This window comes from Anomaloglossus baeobatrachus, chromosome 6 (assembly GCF_048569485.1).
Source record: "Anomaloglossus baeobatrachus isolate aAnoBae1 chromosome 6, aAnoBae1.hap1, whole genome shotgun sequence".
In the NCBI taxonomy this organism is placed as follows: Eukaryota; Metazoa; Chordata; class Amphibia; order Anura; family Aromobatidae; genus Anomaloglossus; species Anomaloglossus baeobatrachus.
Genome location: NC_134358.1, coordinates 337,370,853 through 337,395,630, shown reverse-complemented (window position 1 = coordinate 337,395,630; position 24,778 = coordinate 337,370,853). Strand labels below are relative to the sequence as shown.

The 24,778-nt window shown below is 48.9% G+C and overlaps 1 protein-coding gene across 8 annotated transcripts in view; it reads left to right on the top strand.

The window, feature by feature from the left end:
• CTNND2 (catenin delta 2) overlaps positions 1-24,778 on the top strand; it is a 3,073,686-nt gene that overhangs the window by 3,008,169 nt on the left and 40,739 nt on the right. For all 8 annotated transcript variants that reach the window (XM_075314970.1, XM_075314969.1, XM_075314967.1 and 5 more), the window contains one exon: positions 12,596-12,669. In XM_075314970.1, the coding sequence (XP_075171085.1) occupies positions 12,596-12,669 (74 nt within the window). The remainder of the gene's footprint in view (positions 1-12,595; positions 12,670-24,778) is intronic.

Genomic DNA, 24,778 nt, shown 5'->3' with positions numbered 1-24,778 from the left:
CCACTGGGCAGACACCATTCGTACTCAATAATGGGCAACACCCTAGGGTACCGGTACAGTTTCCCGCTGCTGCATCTTCTCCTCTTGTGGCTGACTGGGCAACTAATGCCAGAGAGGTTTGGGATCGGACTCAAGAATCGATCCAAGCAGCTAAGGACCGTATGAAGACGGTGTCCGATCAGTTTCGTTGCCCGGCTCCTGTCTTTTCTCCAGGGAATTTTGTGTGGCTCTCTGCAAAACACGTGAAACTTAGAGTGAGCTGTGTCAAATTTGCTCCTCGCTTCCTGGGTCCTTATGAGGTTCTTCGACAGGTAAATCCTGTAGTCTACCAATTGAAGTTACCCATCCATCTTAGGATCCATGACAAATTCCATGTTTCACTGCTAAAGCCGGCTATTTTACCTCACGCTCGTGAAGTGCACTCTCCTGCCTCTGATTCCAATCGCTCTAGCTATGAGGTACGAGCCATAGTTGGTTCTAAGATGGTTAGAGGGCGCAGGTTCTTCTTGATAGATTGGGAGGGCTATGGCCTAGAACATCGCTCTTGGCAGCCTGAGGAGGCTGTCCATGCTCCCGACTTAGTTGCCGATTACCTGCGTCGCCGGGAGGGGGGCCCTTGAGGGGGAGGTACTGTTACAGTTGCTGTGGCTCTGGAGATTATGTCCGGATTTCTTGCTACTGCACATGTGCAAGCGCTGGAGACTAAAGGGGGCTTTACACGCCGCGACATCGCTAATGCGGAGTCGTTGGGGTCACGGATTTTGTGACGCACATACGGCCGCATTAGCGATGCCGTTGCGTGTGACACCGATAAGCGATTTTGCATCGTTGCAAAAACGTGCAAAATCGCTAATCGGCGACATGGGGGTCCATTCTTAAAAATCGTTACTGCAGCAGTAACGAAGTTGTTCCTCGTTCCTGCGGCAGCACACATCGCTCCGTGTGATGCCGCAGGAACGAGGAAGCTCTCCTTACCTGCCTCCCGGCTGCTATGCGGAAGGAAGGAGGTGGGCGGGATGTTACGTCCCGCTCATCTCCGCCCTTCCGCTGCTATTGGGCGGCGGTTCAGTGACGCTTCAGTTACGCCGCTGTGACGCCGCACGGACCGCCCCCTTAGAAAGGAGGCGGTTCGCCCGTCACAGCGAAGTCGCCGGACAGGTAAGTATGTGTGACGGCTGTTGTGCGGCACGGGCAGCGATTTGCCCGTGTCGCGCAACAGATGGGGGCGGATACCCACACTAGCGATATCGGGACCGATATCGCAGTGTGTAAAGTAGCCTTTAGTCCTATCTTGGAGCCATTGCACATGTGCGGGTGACATCATCGCTGACACGAGGTCACATGTCTCTGACACCTTCTATGCCGATTGGTCGCTGGTCATGTGCTTGTGACGCTTTGCTCGGTGATAGGCCAGCGTGACGTCATTGCTGTCATTCTGGCAGCGGATTGGCTCTGGTGTCCTCCATCTTGGATGAGGCACAGAGTCTATATAAGACCCTGTTGCACGCCACCCGGCGCTAAGTCCTCTTAGTTCATGCATGAGGGTAGACGCCCTGTGCACGTCCCTCTAGGCATCTCTCTGTCTATGTTAGGTGAGCGCTACCGGCAGGGTAGCGTTCTTATACCTTACAGCTTTGGCTGCAGTCCGTATCCTTACCTCTTAGTGGAGCGGACATAGGCAGGTGCCTGAGGCACATGGTCCGGCTGGGCCTTGTGATTCTACTCGTAGGTGGACGTTGCCGCTAGGGTAACGTTCCTTATACTGCGTCTGGCAGTTGTTCGTATCCTCGCACACTAGGGGAGCGAACAGAGGTAGGAGCTTTGTGCGGCTTATGCTGCTGTCCGTCTCTTTTGCACCACTAGAAGAGCGGACCTAGGCAGGTGCCATATCTAGTGGTTCGTGTCCTCGCACACTAGTGGAGCGAACGCAGGTAGGAGCTTTGTGCGGCTTACGCTGCTGTCCGTCTCTTTTGCACCACTAGAAGAGCGGACCTAGGCAGGTGCCATATCTAGTGGTTCATGTCCTCGCACACTAGTGGAGCGAACACAGGTAGGAGCTTTGTGCGGCTTACGCTGCTGACCGTCTCCTGGCACCACTAGAGGAACGGACCTAGGTAGGTGCCATTTCACACTCACTGCTTTTGTCTCTGTGATCTTTAACAGAGACCATTCCACACACCCTCCAAGTAAGGGAGGAATTGCTTTATTTTCTAATTATATTCCTCTGTGAGTTTAACAGAGGTATTGCACTCTGCACTTGTGCTATTATTTTTTACAGTAGCACACTTATATACCCCTTATCCTCTGCCATAGTCTGCAGCAGAGACTTTGCACGGTGGACCCTGACTGTCTGACATTCCTTTAGGTTTTATTATCAGACAGCCCCCCGTAACAGATAGTCTGTGTTGTTTCTACTGCTGTCAATAAAGCTAGACCACCTCTGCAATCTACACCACCTCTCAATTTTTACTACCACATTTTAAGTGGACAATCTTGTCGCAATCAAAATGAGTGGCAAAATGACAGATGCTGGTGTGAAGGGGAACAGGCATGTTGGAAAAGGGAAAAAAGTTTTTGTCCGTGGGGAAGGTGGCAAAGCTCCATTAACATCTGCTGAAAATAGGCCATCTTCCAGCAAAAGTAAGATGTCTACTACTTTTCATGGACAATCAGATGTGCTCCGTTTTTACGGACATGAACAACTGGAACAAAGGTAGATGATGCCCAAAAAAAGAGCATGCTTGAATGGATCTGAAGTGGTCCAACAAGTGCCCTCTCCTCCACCTCAACTACCGCATCCAAAAAAAACAGTCCTCTGAGTTGTCATCCCAATCACACTTGCTTTCTCCCAGCTCTCAAGTCTCCATCCGTCCTGCCCAGTATGGTGGAACAGAGATGGCTGAGTCTGCAGAGCTGTTCAGTCACTCTATAGGAATCAGAGGTCTGCTCCCAAGCTACAGTGAGTACAGACCAGGAAATGATCTGCAGTGATGCCCAGAACCTTTGTGACTCAGATTCAGGCCGTGATGACAATGAGACGCAGATACCAGATTGGGATGACAACTTAAATATTCGTTCAGGGCAGGAAGAGGCTCGGTCTGAGGGTGAGGGGAGTGCAAACACAACGCTTGATGAGGAAGTTCTAGATCCCACCTACTGTCAACCCACAGTCAGGCACTCGCGGAGGTCAACAGAGGCGGTGGAGGAGGATGCAACTGACAACGAAGTTACCTTGCGCCTTCCTGGACAGAGGAGGAGTACTGGTAGCACGTCTACAACTGCATCCTCAGCCACCACTCTGCCTCTGAGCACTATTCGGGGTGGCTCAGCAGGTCGCATGTCCTCTAAGCCTTGCCTAGCCTGGTCCTTTTTTGACCTTGCAAAGGATCGCCCAAATCATGTGATCTGTAAAATTTGTCAGGAATCTGTTAGTAGACGGCAAAACCTCAGCAGTTTGACAACTTCTTCCATGAATCCTCACATGAATAAATATCATATGTCCCAATGGGAAGCTCACCATGCTGCAATGCGGCCTAGCGGAGCGGACCATCCACCACCTGCCCCTTCCAGTGCATCCGCGCGCGCTTCATCTTCTAGAACTGTGGGGACAGCTGTCACACCTGGTTTTCCACGCACAACTTCCACCACTGTAAAAGCAACAGGCAGTTTGCTTGGTAGGTTGTCAGATCGTTTGGAAGGGGAAACAAGTGCGTGTGTACAGCTCTCTAAGACATCGATAGCACCAACGTTGGATGAAGGCAATATCATGTCTACGCCTGCACTTTCCTCACAAACCTGCATTTTTCCAGGGACACCCTACTCACCACCGTCTACACACAGCAGCCAGATCTCTGTACTTCAGATGTGGACAAATAAAAGGCCATTTCCTGCGACCCATGACAAAGCTAAGAGGTTGACTTTATCCCTCTGTAAGCTCTTGGCTACCAAAATGCTGTCTTTCCGCCTGGTGGACACACAGGATTTTAGAGACCTTATGTCTGTCGCTGTGCCCCAGTACCAGATGCCCAGTCGCCACTACTTCTCTAAGAAAGGTGTGTCTGCACTACACAAGCATGTCGCACACAACATCACCGCTTCCTTGAGAAACTCTGTGTGTGAACGGGTGCATTTCACCACCGATACTTGGACCAGTAAGCATGGACAGGGACGTTACATGTTGCTGACTGGGCACTGGGTAACTATGGTGATAGATGGTGAAGGGTCTGCTGCACAAGTCTTGCCATCCCCATGACTTGTGTGTCAATCCTCTGTCTGTCCAAGTTCCTCCACCGCTTCTGCCTCCTCCACCTCGTCTGGGTCCTCCACCTCCGCCCCAAGCCTGCCTGGTCAGGCCAACAGCGTTATAACTGCGCAGAAGGAATCACGCACCCCTCATTACTATGCTGGCAGCAGAGCGCAACGGCATCAGGCGGTCTTTATCTTGAAATATCTTGGAAATAAGAGTCACACAGCTGCTGAGTTGTGGGCAGCTCTGGAGACTGAGTTTGGTAAATGGTTGTCTCAACCTGCAGCCTGGTAAGGCCGTGTGCGACAATGCTGCAAACCTGGGTGCGGCCCTTCGCCTGGGCAAGGTGACACACATGCCTTGTATGGCTCACGTGTTGAACCTTGTTGTCCAGCAATTTTTAACACACTCTCCCGGCCTAGATGGCCTTCTTAACAGGGCACAAAAACAGTCTGCTCACGTCCGCCGTTCAACCACCGCAGCTGAGCGACTTGCATCGCTCCAGAAGTCTTTCGGCCTGCCGGTTCATTGCCTGAAATGCGATGTTCCGACACGCTGGAATTCCACTATCCACATGTTACAGCGACGGTGGCAGCACCGTCGAGCCCTGGTGCAATACGTCATGACGTATAGCCTGGGCCAACGAGATGCAGAGGTGGGGAAGATCACCCTGATGGAGTGGTCTCAGATCAAGGACCTATGCACCCTTCTGCACAGTTTCGACATGGCGATGAATATGTTAGTGCTGACAATGCCATTATCAGCATGACAATTCCAGTCATTTACATGCTGGAGCACACGATAAACACTATTCGGAGTCAGGGGGTGCGACAACAGGAAGGGGTGGAACTACAGGAGGATTCATATGCGCAAGGGACAACAACATCACCAAGGTCCAGACGTTCATCATCATCAAGGTGGCAGGCATGGAACCATGGGGGACAGGGATCAACAAGGGCGCATGGTAGCAGGCAAAATGTTGAGGAAGGTGCAGGAGAACATGAAGAAATGGAGGAAGAACTGTCCATGGACATGGAAGACTCAGCGGATGAGGGAGACCTTGGTCAAATTTCAGTTGAGAGAGGTTGGGGGGAGATGTCAGAGGAAGAAAGAATGGTTAGCACTTCTATGCCACAAACACAGCGTGGACTTGGTCCACATGCCTGCGCAAGACACATGAGCACCTTCTTGCTGCACTACCTCCAACATGACCCTCGTATTGTCAAAATTAGAAGTGATGATGACTACTGGCTTGCCACACTATTAGATCCCCGGTACAAGTCCAAATTTTGTGACCTAATTCCAGCCATAGAAAGGGACGCACGTATGCAGGAGTATCAGCAAAAGCTGTTACTCGATCTTAGCTCGGCTTTTCCACCAAACAACCGTGGTGCACGGAGTGAATCTCCCTTGCTCATTTTGGGCTTCAAATCTTGAAAAATTGCCAGAGCTCTCCACTTACGCCTTGGAGATCTTGTCGTGTCCAGCTGCCAGCGTTGCCTCTAAATGTGTCTTCAGTGCTGCAGGGTGTGTGCTGACAGATAAGCACACGCGTCTGTCCAGTGACAATGTGGACAGACTAACGTTCATCAAAATAAACAAGTCATGGATCCACAAGGAATTTACTACCCCTGTGTCATCCTGGGGAGAGTAAATGCTTGTGTATTTTGAATGTGCTTGATGCAAATCTACCTGTGAAGTGTACGACTGGGGCACAAGTGCTGCCACTGAAGGGGTGTCTGTGTGGCCCAGTTTTTAGAAAAATGGGAGACTCCGCTTGGAGTAACTCTTGCTTGAAGTGTTTTTAAAAAGGAGCCAAGATGAACAAGTCATGGTTCAGCAAAGACTTTGCTACCTACCCCGGTGTCATCCTGGGGACAGTTAAGGATGGCGTATTTTTGAATGTGCTTGATGCAAATCTACCTGTGAAGTGTACGACTGGGGCACAAGTGCTGCCACTGAAAGGGTGTCTGTGTGGCCCAATTTTTGGAAAAAAGGGAGACTCCGCTTTGAGTCACCTTGCGGTGTTTTACATCATTTTAGAAGGGCATGCCATGCCTATATCTGTGTCTCCTCCTCTTTTTTATTGTCCAGCTCTTTTGTTTTCGCATGAGTATATGTCCTTGTCACTTTCCCATGTGTTTGTGTTGTGTTGTGAGTTGTTTGTCACCTTTTGGACACCTTTGAGGGTGTTTTCTAGGTGTTTTTATGTGTTTGTGATTGCCTCCCATTGTTTCCTATGGGTTCGAGCGGTTTGCCGAACCGAACTCGAACTAGACCTCCGTTCGACGAACCAAGCTCGAGCCGAACCGCGACAGGTTCGCTCATCTCTAAACACAACAGGCAGGTCCGTGATACTGTTGTCGAGAAGTTTAATGCCGGATTTGGTTACAAAAAGATTTCCACAACTTTAAACATCCCAAGATGCACTGTGCAAGCGATCATATTGAAATGGAAGGAGTATCATTCCACTGCAAATCTACCAAGACCCGGCCGTCCCTCAAAAATTTCATCTCAAACAAGGAGAAGACTGATCAGAGATGTAGCCAAGAGGCCCATGATCACTCTTGATGAACTGCAGAGATCTACAGCTGAGGTGGGAGAGTTTGTCCATAGGACAACAATCAGTCATACACTGCACAAATCTGGCCTTTATGGAAGAGTGGAAGGAAGAAAGCCATCTCGCAAAGATATCCATAAAAAGTGTTGTTTAAAGTTTGCCACAAGCCACCTGGAAGACACACCAAACATGTGGAAGAAGGTGCGCTGGTCAGATGAAACCAAAATCAAACTTTTTGGGCATAATGCCAAACGATATGTTTGGCATAAAAGCAATACAGCTCATCACCCTGAACACACCATCCCCACTGTCAAACATGGTGGTGGCAGCATCATGGTTTGGGCCTGCTTTTCTTCAGCAGGGACAGGAAAGATGGTTAAAATTGATGGAAAGATGGATGGAGCCAAATACAGGACCAAGTGATAGTCCAAACCTGAATCCAATCGAGAATCTGTGGAAAGAGGTAAAAACTGCTGTTCACAAATGCTCTCCATCCAACCTCACTGAGCTCGAGTTGTTTGCAAAAGAAGAATGGGCAATAATTTTAGTCTCTCGATGTGCAAAACTGATAGAGACATACGCCAAGCGACTTGCAGCTGTAATCGCAGCAAAAGGTGGCGCTACAAAGTATTAACTTAAAGGGGCCGAATAATATTGCACATCCCAATTTTCGGTTTATTAATTTTTATAAAAGTTTAAAATAAGCAATGAATTTCGTTCCACTTCACAATTGTGTCCCACTTGTTGATTCTTCGCCATAACATTAACATTTTTATCTTTTTATGTTTGAAGCCTGAAATGTGGTTGAAAAGGTTGAAAAATTCAATGTGGCCGCAAGGCACTGTAGCTGCAGTATAACAAGCAAATTCTGGATTATAATATCTGTATTGATTATATTCTTTATCATATCTCTGTATTTTCTTATCTTCACATATTAATGTTCTTCAGTGCTGTGCAGTAAAATGCCGTCACACGTATCTGTTCAATTTATTCAGTTTTTTATGGATTTCTCTCCCTATCTCTCAAGATATTTTCATATGCTGAGCTTTTTTCTTCAGGCAATAGTGGGTTTCAAATGAAATCCAATTGTCTCCTGAATTACCTCACTGATGATATTATTTGCAACCAAAATGTGAGTAAATACTAAAAGATAACTTGTAATAAGTTTACATTAAAAATGACACATTTGATAAAAACTGATTGAGCAGGTGCTAAAAAACTTTTTACATCCGCTCCAAAATTGGATGGATTAGTTCTACAATCATAAATGGACTTATCACAACTTTATTAATGATGAAGGACCATAGAATTCACTATATTTATACTGACAATGGTCATATATTATCCTATATGTACTTCCTACAATGATTAAACATGTAAAGCAGTATGTCATACAAAAACAGAACTGTCACCCATTTGTCGAAGTCCAGGGGATGTAGACCACAGACCAGCGTCAGTTCTGAAGAATCATCCACCCTATTCGTCAGGGTTTGGGAAGTAATATCTTGGGCACTAGCTTAACTGAAAAGACCATACTTCTCCCAAAGCTCCCACTCTCACAAGGGCAGTCCTTATCTGACCTCAGTGTGAATATGCCCTATTGTTGTCTCATGTGCCTCCTGACACATTTCTTCCTTTCAGGATCATCAGGGAATACCAGATGCACAGAATGGATAAGGGCCATTGTACTAATATCCTGGTGGTCGATATGGCAGTCAGCAGTTGGGGTACACACATCACATGATGAATAAAGTTTTAAGAAGAGTGACGATCAGGATTTACTGTTCAATATGCCAGCTGCATGCATATATTGGTCATTCCTGATAACTACCTCAATCCACATGAGAGTGACACATGGATCTCAGAAAAACACAGCGAATGTACAAGTTGAAATGACCATCCCAGTTGATTACTTCGTTCCTGACGATATCGCGTCACGTAACAAACTATCTGTCGATCACATGATGCAGATACAGGCCACATTATCATTTGTTAGGGGGCATGCATGCTGTAAAAGAGTAGGTTTAAGCCAAAACCTGCTCACTTGGCAATAAAAATTCTGCATTCAAAATGCCTATTTTGCAGCATTTTCATTGTTGACTCTTTTTTGCAGCATTTTTTGTGTGATGATTACATACGAGAGGCTGCTGATAAGTGTTTGGATTTACCCAAAAAGAAACGAGATGGGATGATGAAACTTTACATTTATTCCACATACTCTCCACTGATGTCAACACATTTCTTACATCGGTATTCCAAGTTCTGTAAGTCTAGCAAAAAGAAGGATTTCAGTTGTGCCTCAAACCAGGCATCCATAGCATCCATGGCATCAGAAATGGTGTGAAATTTGGTACCCTTGAGGTGTTTCTTCAGGTTTGGAAACAGATGATAGTCAGAGGGAGCTAGATCTGGTGAATAAGGTGGGTGGTCAACCAGCTGTAAGTCCCGCTCTGCCAGTTTTGCCGTGGTCGCTTGTGCAGTATGAGCGGAGGCGTTGTCTTGCAGGAACAAGATTCCTTTGGACAGCCTGCCGCGCCTTTTGGCCTTCAGAGCTGCCTTCAATTGGTCCAAAAGTTCAATGTAATACCTTTCATTGATGGTGGAACCCTTTTGAAGGTAGTCCACTAGCAGCACGCCCTTCTTATCCCAGAACACAGACGCCATCACCTTAGTGGCTGATTATTGCATCCTGAACGTCTTTGGACGAGGAGAACCACTTTGCCTCCACTCTTTTGACTGCTCCTTGTTTTCAGGGTCATATAAATAAATCCAGGTCTCATCCATAGTGACCACTGAATCCAGGAAGTTCTTATCAGTCCGGAAATGCTGACAAATGGACAGGTAAGTTTTTACTCACATGCTTCTCTGATCTGTTGTCAAACATTTGGGGACACACTTTGCAGATGTCCTCATGTCAAAATATTCATGGATAATGACACTTCATGGGAAATCCCCATGATGTCTGCTATTGCTTTAGCTGAAATTTGTTGATTCTCCAGTATGAAGTGTGCACAGCATCAACAATCTCCAGAACAACAACCACTCTTGGTTGTCCAGGACGTTCGTCATCATTGGTGCTGAAGTGGCCCGTTTTAAATTTGGCAACCCAGTAATTATCTATGGAATAAGAAAGGCATTGATCCTTCAATCTGCGACATATCACCATTAATATCCTTTGCGGACTTTCCTTGCAGAAACAAGAATTTTATCACTCCTCTGCTCTCAGTTGCTGTGAATATCGCATTAGACTCCGCCATTTTGTTTTCTCTCGTGCGTAGAATACTGTTGCCATAAGCAACAAACACAAAATTTTGAAAAGATATATTAGACACATAAGGCTTTCATGTGATGTAACATTCGTTACCAATGAGATCACAAAGCCAAAGACTTATCAGCAGCCCCTTGTATGTGCTTTCGCTACAGTATATGTTTAATAAAGTTAGTTTTATTCAACAAAAAACACTTTAAAAACCCCCCACAAAAATGCAGCAGAAAATGGTATTGCATTTTTACAGTGCTTTTTTTTTTAACTTTCTCTAAGCTTTATATGAGGGAAAATCTGCTGCAAAAACTCAGAAAAAATTGACATGCTGCGGATTTAAAAAAAATGCCACATTTCTCAAATTCAGTCAGGGAAACAAAATAAATGTATGCATGGGATTTCGGAAATCTCACAGCTTTTTCTGGCACTGTAAAAAGCAGCTTTTACTTTGTATTAAAAAATGCAGTAAGAATGCTGCATGTGTACATAGGCCAAGACTAAGTTGCAAACTGTAATGTCTTTACATTATCCGTTTTCACCACAAAATTACTGTTGCATACTGTGCTTTTGCTTTTACGCAGGCTATGAGTGTCCCTGATTATAGCTGTAAGGCAGATGCGCCCGAAGTCATGTGAGCCTTTTTTGGCTGATGCAATTTTTAGCAATGTGTAATCTCAGGTTGAATTTGCTGTGTTCATTGCATCCCTAAAAAGTCAAAAATAGCAACAAAAAGAGGAGAAAAACTCCCCCAAAAATTGGATATACTCACAGCAAAAAAGGGCAATCAGTCCAGTTAGTCCAGGCCAACACATCTAATGCACAAACAGGATGCAGACAAACCTCTCAACATGATGGACACTTCACAGGTGCAAAGTAAATTGCACACTAGTGGCGTGCATAGGGCGCTGTTCACACTTGTATGCGCATGGTGTCCAGCCAGCAACCTATTACCACGCTCTTACTATTAGATTAGGCGAGTTACCCGGACACTATGACCCGCCCCAGGGCCGTGGGGTACTCGGTTCCGGGTGTTGGTTAATGGGATTATGTCACGGGGGCCTGTGCCCGGTTCCGTGGCCCTGGTGGTCGCTGAAAGTCAATAAATAATAAAAATAAAATAAAAATAAATAAATAAATAAAAAAAATATTAAAGAAAAAAATAAATAAATAAATAAATAAAAGTATTTCGTGACGCCACCTACGGTTCCAGTATGGTTACTGGGGCTGCAGGTCAGACCTCTGGGGTGATGGTTAGGCAGCCAGTTGTTTACGCTTCCCGTAGGTGAAGCGGGGTCCCCAGGGCAGTTTTAGTAGTACACAGATATGGCGGTTTTTCTTCACAGCCTTTTCAACTGTCACTTTAGTGCAGCAGCCTATGGCTCCTCAGATGAAGAAATAAAGTGCATCACACCAATTCATGAACTCTGACCAGATTTTACTTGCAGGTGTTAAAAAGGGGTTCAGTTTCTGATGTTACAGTTTTTGGTAATCTGGGAACAGTTCAGGATCTCTGCACCAGGTTAGTTGTGTGGCCTCCCTGCTGCGCTATGATTCTCCTTGGTACTAGGCTGCCTGGAGCTATACCTCGACCCTCTCTCACTGTCTTCACCTGTATGGCAGGCGGCGGGAGCTTCTCTAAGGGGCACTGCTGTACTCACTGTGGTCCCTAAGCACTGTGTAGCGGCTTTGCCTTCAGGTGCTGCTGTGGCCAGGAGATCTGCAGTCTCCCTGGCCTCCGGTCTTCATTGCTGGGCAGATTAGATCCCTCACAATCTCAGACGCTGGTGTCCGATAATCAGCGCTGTTCCTTTGGGGATGAACCGGTCGGGCTCCACCTCCCCGGTCTCTCCTCTTTTGCCTCACTCTTGATCCCTCAGGCGGTCACACAGTTACTTGTGCAGGCTAAGCACTGCCCTCTCCATTTTGATGTCTTCCCTCACTCTCTGCTCGCACAGTCTCCTTTTCTCCAACTGTCAACTGTCTCTCTGACTCCGCCTCCAAACCTGGCTTTAAAGGGGACCTCACCTGAACTCGACTTGTAGAGCTCCCCCTCCAGGCTTGAAGTGGAAATGTTGTATGTGGGATTACCTAATGTGGAGATCCTTCCCTGCCCAGGTACAGGTATATTTGTGGCAACTGAACCCTGGGGTGCCACAACTACTCACTGCAGCACACAAGGGACAGAGACTCCACTATGCACGGCCTGTATTAAGAGGCCTGGCTGTACCCCGTATAAAGTGCAAAAAATATATCAAATATATATGAGGTATTAGTTAGTAAATTGTCCATTGTACTGTCTGCAATCCTCATCACGGATCCTCATGCTTGCAGGTACCCACATTGATAAATATCAAAAATAGCAACAAAAAGAGGAGAAAAACTCCCCCAAAAATTCAACATGAATTCAATTTGTATCACATTAATTCTCTCATTTCTAATGAAGACAATGTTAGGTAATATTATTTATGCATTTTTTATGGTTTATTTACATTTGCCATTTTTTACATTCATGTTTATTCTTTTTTAGCTTCAAGTACTGGATCCACTGCTATATATAGGAATTCTTTTGGAGCACCTAGTGAAGATGTGAAACACAATCAAGTAAGTCTCTTAAACTCAAAGTCGCATGTGAAATAATGTATTTTTATTTAACTTAGTAGATATGGAATAAATTATCTTTCAAACGATAGTGATAACAGTTTGACTTTATTTTTAGTCTGTCTAATGAAGAGGTTAGTATCTAACAGAGAAATGCAATATTTATTAGTGGGGCAAAAAATATTAATAATTCCATAAACCAATCAGAACTAGTTGACTACTAATGCAGAAATCTCAAGAGAGAGGAATTAGTGTAAAATCATATGCAATGAGTAGTCGCATTGTAGAAATTTCTATGCCTGAAAACTCCATTCATCTAAATCAGATTGTTTTAGTGGCAATGTCCTTTGCACACATACGAGAGTAAGGGGTACTTTGCACGCTGCAACATCGCTAGCTGATGATAGCGATGCCGAGCGTGACAGTCCCCGCCCCCACCGCACATGCGATAACTTTTGATAGCTGCTGTAGCGAACATTGTCGCTATGGCAGCTTCACACGCACTTGCCTGCCCTGCGACGTCGCTGTGGCCGGCAACCTGCCTCCTTTCTAAGGGGGCAGGTTGTGCGGCGTCACAGCGACGTCACACGGCAGGCGGCCAATAGAAGCGGAGGGGCAGAGAGCAGCCGCATTCACGTCAGTCCTACCTCGTTGCATGAACGCTGTTGTTCGTCATTCCCGAGGTGCCACACATAGCAATGTGTGCTGCCTCAGGAACGACGAACAACCTGCGTCCTGAACGAGCAACGATATTTGGGAAATGGACAACGTGTCAACGATCAACGATTTGGCGAGTGTTTGGGATCATTAGCGGTCGCTCGTAAGTGTCACACGCAACAACGTCGCTAACGAGGCCGGATGTGCGTCACAAATTCCGTGACACCAGTGATATCTCGTTAGCGATGTCATTGCGTGTAAAGCGGCCTTTACATGCGCATTTGCAGACAGTCTGATATCCACATGGTTGATTTTGTATAAAGGACCATAACAATTTGGAACCTTTTTTGCAGGCTGTGCCATGAGTTTAACAGGGATCAATTGTGACGAAGGAATGGGGGGGGGAGTGTTATCTATTGAAGTATAGAGAATAAAATTCTTGACACCTAGACCTGGTTTGTAAGAGATTTAAAGTATTGTTATCCAAATTGAAAATTTCCCATTCCTTATAATGGTGGTGAGGAGAGGGGAATGCAAGAAAATGAGCTACCGTATATACTATTCATTATTGCTCCTTATTAACTCCTCACCATTAAAATTATAGATTTGAAATTTCCCTAATAAAATGATAGGCAGCCCTGGACTTAGACAAGTACTGGAGTTATCAAAAGATTGAACAAGTGAAAGTGTCCACATGCTTATAGTCAGCTAAGTCTGAGTTAGATACAGCATTCTCCTCCCATCATTGAAACAATAGAGGATCTATGCATTGAAATGTTCGATATTTTCTGTTGTTTCTCCTTTTTTATTATATAACTGTTTGTACATTTGTATGTTGATATATTTTGTCTTTTTTACAAAATTTTCTTGTAAGCCTCCTTGTACTTCTTATACAGTGGAAGCTTGGTTAACGAGAACAATCCGTTCTGGGAGTGTGCTTGTTAACCAAGTTACTCATTCAGCAAAGCAAGATTTCCAATAGGAAGTCATTGCAATGAAGGCAGTTCGTTCCACAACTTGTTAAATGTCCCATCCTGGTCCCCTGTTGTGCCATTCCACACACGCACAAACACGCACAAACTCACACAAACACACACGCACATGCACATATTATGCTCACCTTACCTTCCGTTCCATTGCCGGCCTGCTGGGACTTGCTGTTCTCTAGCACGGGCTGTGTATCGGGTAACCATGACGACGAGGGAGGAACGTCCGCACCCAGAGCGCTGACTTTCAAAGGCAGGAGCCTCTGATTGGTCAGCGCGCTGCTTTTGAGTAGCGTCTGACAGCGGAAGTTCCTGCCTCGTCGCCGATGGTTACTGATACACAGCCTGGAGCGGCGAACTACAGGACCCAGGAGGCCAGCGATGGAACGGAAGGTACACATAATATGCTCACCTTACCTTCCGTTCCATCGCCAGCCTCCTGGGTCCTGTAGTTCGCCGCGAGGATTCCTGCCTCGTTGCAATGTACCGGCGGACTACAAGCACCATGAGGCCGGCGATGGAACGGAAGGTAAGGTGCGCATAATACTGTATGTGTGTGCGTGCATGTTTGTTTGTGTGTGTTTTGTGCGGGCATGTGTGTGTTTGTGTGGACTGCAAAAGCGGGTCGAGCGTGGTGGATGTATGGAACCGGAAGTGTGTGCGGTGAGGATTTTGCTCATACCGCAAAGCTTTCTCGTAAACAGAGTTACAAATTTACAGAAAGCTTTGCTTGTTAAGCGAAATTCTCGTTAAGTGGGTTACTCTTTAAGCGAGGTTCCATGTATATTATATGGAGTTTAGATTAGTGACATCACCCCATTTGTTTGATGGCTGATGGTGGTGTGTTGTGTCTGTGGGGCAGGGCCTCCACTGGGAATTTCAGGGCCTCATACTGGCAAAATGTTTGGGCCCCCTTGAGACTCTGCCCAGGCTCCACCATAGCTCCACCTCCACTCCTCAAACCTTCCACAGTCTTATCGCCACTTCGCCACTCTTGGAAAAACGCGTGTATATGTGTGTGTGTCTATGTATCTGTGTGTGTGTGTGTGTATATATATATATATATATATATATATATATATATATGTATGTATATATATATATTGTGAGACTGTGACCGGGGTTATCTATGACGGCCGGTATGTCTCGCCCAGGTTGTGCTCACTCCATGATAGAAAGTAAATCCACTATAGGGTTAATGCTGTTTCCCTACAGACTGAAGGAAGGGTTAAATAGAATCAGGAACAAGGGCAGGTGTGCCGGGTGTGAGGGAGTGAACAGAACTCCCTGAGTTTTCTGCTGGAGAGGCACATGTATTGTGCTATGGACTTTTGTTTGAAGATTAAAACCGAGTGCTGTGAACCTATATGCCTGGATCCCGTGTCTTCTGCTGCGCAGCCGACCGTGCTACCTCACATATGGTGGAGAATGCGGGCATCACAGCCGGTGAGGTGTAGCATCCATCCCTGGTGACCCAGCTGCGCATGTCCTGGATTCGAGCGGCTATACTACAGCCCAAACCCGGCGACGCCATGGAGGACATACTAAAGCATTTGGCTCAGGCTAATGCACAGCAACAACAGGCTAATGCACAGCAACAACAGGCTAATGCACAGCAACAACAGACCAATGCACACCTGCTCCAATTCTTGCAAGTGCAGGAAAAAAAATTCCAAGAACAGATGGATCAGGCCAATGCACGTCAGCAGCAAGCCTTGCAATTGCAGGACAAAAGGCACCAAGAACAGATGGTTCTCCTGGCCAAGTCGATCCGTGCCGGACCGGCAGCAACAACCCCGGGACCGGGTGATGACGGCAGCGTCCGGAAAGCGGTGAGACAAGCGTTGCAAAAGATGACCCCGGGGGACGATGTGGAAGCGTTCCTGGCGGTGTTTGAGCGGGTGGCCGAGCGGGAAAAGCTGCCGACCCCCCAGTGGGCTGAGGTATTGTCGCCCTATCTGACGGGGGAACCCCAAAAAGCGTACCTGGACCTCTGTACCGAGGACGCCATTGACTATGTGACCCTAAAAGCCGAAATACTGGCACGGTTGGGGGTGAATACCTATGTACGGGCTCAGCGGGTAAATCAGTGGTTCTATGAGGAAGCCAAACCCGTACGCTCCCAGGCCTATGACTTGTTGCATCTTGTAAAAAAATGGTTGCAGCCTGACACTCTGAGCCCGGCGCAGATGGTGGAAAGGGTAGTAGTGGATCGTTTTGTGCGCACTTTACCCGTCACCGTTCAACGGTGGGTAGGACAGGGTGACCCGAGTACCCTGGACCAGTTAGTGTCCCTGGTAGAGCGGCATGTGGCTACGCAGGACTTGATACGGGACACTGAGACTTTGCGTACCGCCCGTCGGTCCGGCCCCTCCAAGCCTAGGGCCAAGGACCCACCGCCGACAACGGTGCAGGAGTCCCCTACCGTCCCGCCTGAGGCCGCGGCCGCCAATCCTGAGGTCCGGAAGGTTCTGTACCCTAAACGACAACCCGTCAAGGGTGTTTCCGTCCCCATTAGATGTTGGCGGTGCCAGCGGGTGGGACATATGGAAGCCCAGTGTCCACTCACCACGGAGCCCATGGATTGTGGGGTTACCCGGCGGGGTTCAATGTATGCTCAGGTGGTGTGTACCGCTGACCTGGTCTCCCCAGAGACGGAGCCCCACTTGTGCCAAATACAGGTGAATGGATGTCCGGTTACAGGATTGTTGGATTCCGGAAGCTTAGTGACCCTTGTGCGATCCACCTTGAGGGCTAAAGTAAAGGCCACAGGACGTACCGTGGGGGTGGTTTGCATACATGGGGACCGCCGAGACTATCCCACGGGGATTGTCACCATCACAGCACCTTGCGGTCAGGTGCAACATGAGGTGGGACTTCTTAACACTCTTCCTTATGACGTGATCCTAGGAAGGGATCTGCCCTATTTTTGGACTTTATGGAAGGGACCCCCTAAGTCTCCTCAGATATTGGTCAGTCCGGGACCTGAGCCCTACAATCCTGAATCCGGGACACCTGCCGTAGGGGTCCCCATGATAGGGACAGAATGTGAACCCGATAGGTCGCCCCTAGAGGTATTGGCAGGAGAGGCTGAGACGGTCGAAACCATCCCGGAGTTGGAGGCGTCCCCGGATACGTTTGGGACTGCCCAACTCCAGGACCCTACATTAATACATGCCCGGAGTCGGGTGACAGTAATTGACGGGGTGGCACAGCTGCCCGGTGCCCAGGTAAGGTACCCCCATTTCGCTCTTAAGCAGGATTTACTCTACCGGGTAGATGAAATACGGGGCGTGGGGGTAGAGCAGTTGGTGGTGCCCCAGCCGCATCGTCGGCGGGTCCTCGACTTGGCTCATAAACACCTGATGAGTGGCCACCTGGGGGTCAAGAAAACGCAGGAGCGAATATTGCAAAGGTTCTATTGGCCCGGAGTCTTTGGGGAGGTAAAACGGTTCTGCGAAACCTGCCCGGAGTGTCAGCTTACCGCACCCCTGACCCATTTTCGCAGTCCGTTGGTACCGTTACCCATTATAGAAGTCCCTTTTGAACGGATAGGGATGGATCTGGTGGGGCCCCTCGTAAAGTCCGCTCGAGGGCACCAACACATCCTAGTGATCGTTGACTATGCCACCCGGTATCCCGAGGCGATACCTCTCAGACATACTGCAGCAAAGCTTATAGCTCGGGAGTTGTTTGCTGTGTTCTGCCGGGTGGGGTTGCCCAAGGAGATCCTTACGGATCAGGGGACCCCATTCATGTCTAAAGTGACCAAAGAGCTATGCCGGCTACTCCAGATCAAGCAGTTGCGTACGTCTGTGTACCATCCTCAAACGGACGGTTTAGTGGAGCGTTTCATTAAAACCCTGGCAGGAACGGGAAAGCCTGATGGCTGTTTTTTCCCCATCTCCCTCCTCTTCGGGTCCTTCACCTCCGGCTCCAGCGACCTCCGGAGAGGACGAACCGGAAGTAAGGATTGGAGAAGCCCTCACCAAGACTCAGAGGCGAGAGGCCAGACGGTTGGTTCAGCAGAACCCCGATGTCTTCTCCGAGCTGCCCGGTAGGACCAGTCTGATACGACATGATATTGTCACCGAGCCCCACCTGAAGGTACGCCTGAAGTCATACCGGGTACCGGAGGCTCGACGACAAGCCATATCGGAGGAAGTAAAGACAATGTTACGCCTGGGGGTCATCGAAAAATCCCGGAGTGAATGGGCTAGTCCGATCGTCCTAATACCAAAACCCGATGGCTCCTTAAGGTTCTGCAATGACTTTAGGAGATTGAACGAAATATCCAAGTTCGATCTCTACCCCATGCCCAGAGTGGATGAGCTGATTGATAGGCTGGGACAGGCGCGGTATTTTACCACGCTCGACCTGACCAAGGGGTACTGGCAGGTGCCACTGACGGAGTCCGCCAAGGAGAAAACCGCTTTTGTTACGCCGGAGGGTCTCTTCCACTATGTTGTCTTGCCTTTTGGGTTACATGGCGCTCCAGCCACGTTCCAGAGGTTGATGGACTTAGTGCTGGAACCCCACCAGGCGTATGCATCAGCGTACCTTGATGACATCATCATTTACAGCTCCGATTGGCAGACCCACTTGGAACAGGTACAAGCGGTGGTGGACGCGCTTCGAACAGCCGGACTGACAGCCAATCCCAAGAAATGTGCATTGGGACTCACGGAAGCCCGCTACTTGGGCTACGTGATAGGCCAAGGAGTGATTAAGCCCCAAATTAACAAGGTTGAGGCGATCCAGAAGTGGCCTAGACCCCTGACCACGAAGCAGGTTAGGGCCTTCCTGGGTATCGTGGGGTACTACAGGAGGTTTGTAAAGGATTTTGCGGGACTATCAGCCCCCTTGACGGACCTTCTCAAAGGCAAGAAGTCCGTCATGGTGCGCTGGACTCCGCAGGCCGAGGACTCCTTCCGGGCCCTGAAGGAGGTCCTGTGCGGACAGCCCGTTCTGGTCAACCCTGATTTCCGGAAGGAGTTCATTGTACAGACTGACGCCTCGGAGGTCGGCCTGGGGGCAGTACTGTCTCAGGTGGTTCAGGGGGAGGAACACCCCGTCACCTTCTTGAGTAGGAAGCTCACCCCTCCCGAGCGGAATTATAGCGTAGTGGAGAAGGAGTGCCTGGCGATCAAGTGGGCCTTGGAGTCCCTACGCTATTACCTGCTGGGACGGCAGTTTCGCTTGGTGACGGATCACTCTCCACTGGTCTGGATGAGGTCCGCCAAGGAACAGAATGCCCGGGTTACCCGGTGGTTCCTTTCTCTGCAGAACTTCCGGTTTACGGTTGAACACCGGGCCGGTAGGTTGCAGGGCAACGCCGATGCCTTGTCCCGCGGCCCGTGTTTGATGGCTGGAGTTCAACCCCGCACGCTTGAACTGAGGGGGGGGTATGTGAGACTGTGACCGGGGTTATCTATGACGGCCGGTATGTCTCGCCCAGGTTGTGCTCACTCCATGATAGAAAGTAAATCCACTATAGGGTTAATGCTGTTTCCCTACAGACTGAAGGAAGGGTTAAATAGAATCAGGAACAAGGGCAGGTGTGCCGGGTGTGAGGGAGTGAACAGAACTCCCTGAGTTTTCTGCTGGAGAGGCACATGTATTGTGCTATGGACTTTTGTTTGAAGATTAAAACCGAGTGCTGTGAACCTATATGCCTGGATCCCGTGTCTTCTGCTGCGCAGCCGACCGTGCTACCTCACAATATATATATATATATATTGTGAGACAGGGGATATAGCTCAGCTGGGATCTTTGCTTTGGTCCAAGCGAGTGGCTATGGATTCACAGATGACAGCGGCAGACTGGCAGGTTCCAAACAGATACGGCCACTGCCGTGTTTATTGTAAACCTATGTAACAAACAAAACAGTATTCTCTTACTGTGTGGGTTCCTCAGCACAGCCAGTGGAGGTATGGAGTCTCAGCCCCAGCAGCCATGAGCCTGTACCTCTCCTCAGCAGCCTCTCTGTTCTGAATGCCTCCTGATTATTTCAGCTGATCCAGTGAGGAATCATGACGCATCTATAAGGGATAAGCAGGTTATCCTGTAAAACACACCCCCCGTACCATATCTACCTAAATGAAGACGAGAACCACGACTTTATTGCAGGAATGGCCACAGTTTTATTTTACCGTATATATGTATACCAAACTTGTGGCCCAACATGCCACTCAATTGTTAAACTTAACCTTATACATATATACCCGTATAACCAGAAACACCGATAGATCCGTCCGAGAGGCAAACCATCATTCCTAACCCCCCGGCCGTAACCTCCAAACCGGCCCAGAGGACCACCTCGGCCGTGACCACCCGGCCCGAGGTGAGGGGTAACAACGTTCCATCGTTAATTACCCCTACCCAGAACCTGCGGGACCTCCGCCCACAAGTTCCCATCCACTCCGAAGCCACTCCCCTTGAGCGACTTCGTACCAACAAGCCGACTGTCGGTACTCCCAACCTCTCAGACGGACCTATCACCCCGCTGTGACAACAATAAATTAGCAACCTCAACCTTGTATTCTCCTTTATTCCTCTTTTTTTTTTTTTTTTTTTTTTTTGAAAAACCATCACCTTTTCACTTTTTTTTTTTTTTTTTGAACATATACATATAATTATATATCAGGGCGGGCGGGTGGGACACAAAGATCAATCGACGAAAGGGGAGGTAAACAGCACACCCCCCTCTCTTATACCTCTCCCAACACCCCACCCCTTCCTTGCTCCCCCCCAATCCCCTTACAGCTCCCTACTACCAATCCTGTACTCCCACACATCCCCCATCCCATGCAAACCTATTAACCCTTTCCTAACCTTGCACCCTCCCGATCGTCATGGGGTCCATTCACCCCTATGGGGCTCACTGCCCTTCTTGACGCATCTATAAGGGATAAGCAGGTTATCCTGTAAAACACACCCCCCGTACCATATCTACCTAAATGAAGACGAGAACCACGACTTTATTGCAGGAATGGCCACAGTTTTATTTTACCGTATATATGTATACCAAACTTGTGGCCCAACATGCCACTCAATTGTTAAACTTAACCTTATACATATATACCCGTATAACCAGAAACACCGATAGATCCGTCCGAGAGGCAAACCATCATTCCTAACCCCCCGGCCGTAACCTCCAAACCGGCCCAGAGGACCACCTCGGCCGTGACCACCCGGCCCGAGGTGAGGGGTAACAACGTTCCATCGTTAATTACCCCTACCTAGAACCTGCGGGACCTCCGCCCACAAGTTCCCATCCACTCCGAAGCCACTCCCCTTGAGCGACTTCGTACCAACAAGCCGACTGTCGGTACTCCCAACCTCTCAGACGGACCTATCACCCCGCCACAGGCCGGCCAAGTGACACCCTTACTTGGCCCGGGCCCCCCACACCCCCAGTGCTTGCTCTAGGCCATCCCTCAAACCCAACATCCATAAATCCAGACCCACATCAGTCAGGTGAACCCCATCTCTCCTTAGATACTGCTCCGTGGACTCCTCCAATTCTCTATGCCGCACCACCAACCCACCATTTCTCGCCACAAACCTGCCAATAGCCCGGTTCAGCTTGCTCCGAGCCCTATTAATACGGTCCACCGACCTCCCAAAACGCCACTGCGTCCGAGCTATAATGTCCGACCAAACGATAACTATGCCCGGGAACGCCCTCCACAAATGTAACAGGTCCAGCTTTATATCCCTTTTCAATTCCCTCGCCGACCTTACTCCCAAATCGTTCCCTCCCACATGCAAAATTAACACATCAGGGACACGATCCATACGGCTATAATAAGCCACCTCAGGGCGCACCCTACCCCAGGTCATGCCCCGAATTCCGAGCCACTTTACTCGAGCTTCCGACACCGACACTCCGAGCTGCCGACCGTCACGCCGCACATCCGCCCGCAACGCTCCCCAATACACATAGGAGTGCCCGAGGATCCACACAAGGCATGGACCTATAAAATACAAAGACCACGAATAAAACAGCAACAGCACAAGAAATTGCCCACAAACCGGCATCTAACACCAACCTTGAATCCCCCACCCCTGACCATCACCTGACCAAGTGAGGCCTAATGTACAAACGGAACCTGGAAGACTCCCACCTCCCAATCCGCCGGATACAATCCTCACTCAAGCCCCACCTGGCGGCCTCCGTTGCCGCCCCAATCCGGAAGGAGTGAGACCCGTACTCACGTGGCTCCTCCCCCACCCTTGCTAGAGCCATCTTCAGCACCGCATTGAATTGATACCGCGACAAAGCCAATCCGTCCGTATGTCTAAGAAAAACACCAGGGTAACCGCCGCGCACCTTTAAAAACTCTGACACATGTAACACTGGGCACAACTGGTGCCCCGGTAAAGCGTACAACACTACTAAGCGCCCCCGGCCCCTCTGATCCGTCTTAGAAAAACGAAGCCGACATTCCACTCTATCCTCCCCCAGCATCACATCACCCAACAGCAAACCACCCATCGCTTGCTTAGTCGGGCTGACCAATTCGCCAATACGAAAGGCCCCAAAAAACGCCAGTACAAAAGCTACCGAGAACAACACCCGCTCATAAGGAGACGAACACAACTCCCCTAAACACCCCACCAAACGCACCAACAATGGCAATGACACCGGCCGCCTACAGTCACGCGACTGAGCCCCTTTTCGAAAACCCTTCATCGCCTGTCGCACCAGAAAATCCTTAGTTGCGTCCCGAACCCCTTGCATCTGGAACAAAAAGGCCAACGCCGCCAACTTGCAACCAATCACCGAAACAGACCTGCCTTCCGAAAAATCCCCACTTATTAACATCAGTACCCCCAACACTCGACCCTGGTAACCCGACTCCATGAACTCCCTACTTTCCAACTTTGCCCATTCCTGCCACACCGCCTGATATCGGCACCAAGTAGCCTCAGACACCGATCTCCGAATTCCCTCAAAAGCTACACCGATGCCAGGTCCCACAGCCAGTTCGGGCAAGGTTCCCCCTCCGCGTCCGCTTCCGGCACCAGCTTCCTGAACCTGCAAAACTGAAACCGTGATAGCGCATCAGCCACCTCGTTGCGAATCCCAGGCACATGCCGAGCCACCACGCAAATGTTTAACTCCAAACAGCGCAACACTAGATGCCTTAAATACCCCACAACCGGCAGGGATTTTGCCGACAGTGCGTTGATGGAATGTACCACCGCCATGTTGTCACAATGCATGCAAACCCTTCTTCCAGCAAAAACAGGGCCCCACAACTCCACCGCCACAATAATGGGAAACAATTCCAACAGCGCCAAATTCCTCACCAAACCTGCTTCCACCCACCGCCGCGGCCACTTTCCCACGCACCAGCGCGTTTGAAAAATTGCTCCAAAACCTGTCGCCCCAGCCGCATCCGTGTACAATTCCAGCTGGCTATTGGACACCGCCTCGCTCATCCAAAGGGTCCGACCGTTGTACCGGTCCAAGAACTCCTCCCACACCAACAAATCCCCTTTCATCATTTTTTGTCACTCTGACAAAGTGATTTGGAGCTTCTACCCCTGCGGTTGCGCTCGCCAGTCTCCTATTAAATATCCGCCCCATCGGCATAATGCGACAAGCGAAATTCAATTTTCCGAGCACTGACTGCAACTCGCGCAACCGCACCTTCTTGGCCTGAGACAAAAACCGCACCGACGCCTTCAAATCCAACAGCTTTCCCTCCGGCAACCGGCATTCCATTGCCAGTGTATCAATTTCGATACCTAAGAAACATAATACCGTCACCGGCCCTTCTGTTTTGTCTTTTGCCAACGGAATACACAGGCTCCGCGCGATCCGCTCTAACGTAAACAACAACAAGGAGCAAACCGAAGAGCCCGCCGGACCCACGCAAAAGAAGTCATCCAAATAGTGAACCACCGAATGGACTCCTGCCACCTCCTTGACTACCCATTCCACAAAAGTACTGAATGCCTCAAAATAAGCACACGAAATGGAACATCCCATCGGCAGGCAACGATCCACATAGTATTCACCATCCCACATACACCCTAAGAGATGAAAGCTCTCTGGATGCACCGGGAGTAAACGAAAAGCTGCTTCCACATCCGCCTTTGCCATCAGGGCCCCCCGCCCCGCTACCCTTACCAGCTCCAAGGCCCTATCGAACGATACATAACATAACGCCGACAATTCCGGTGATATCCCATCATTCACCGACAATCCCGCCGGATAAGATAAATGATGAATGAGCCGAAATTTGTTCGGCTCCTTCTTAGGTACCACCCCAAGGGGGGAAATCCGTAAATTAGAGAATGGCGGGTCCTGGAATGGGCCCGCCATCCTCCCCAACTCCACCTCCTTCTGCAGCTTTTCCTTCACCACCGCCGGATGTTCTTTTGCGGACCGCAAGTTTCCCGGGCGAAACACCGGCGCCTCAGATTCAAACGGAATCCGAAAGCCCTCTGTAAAA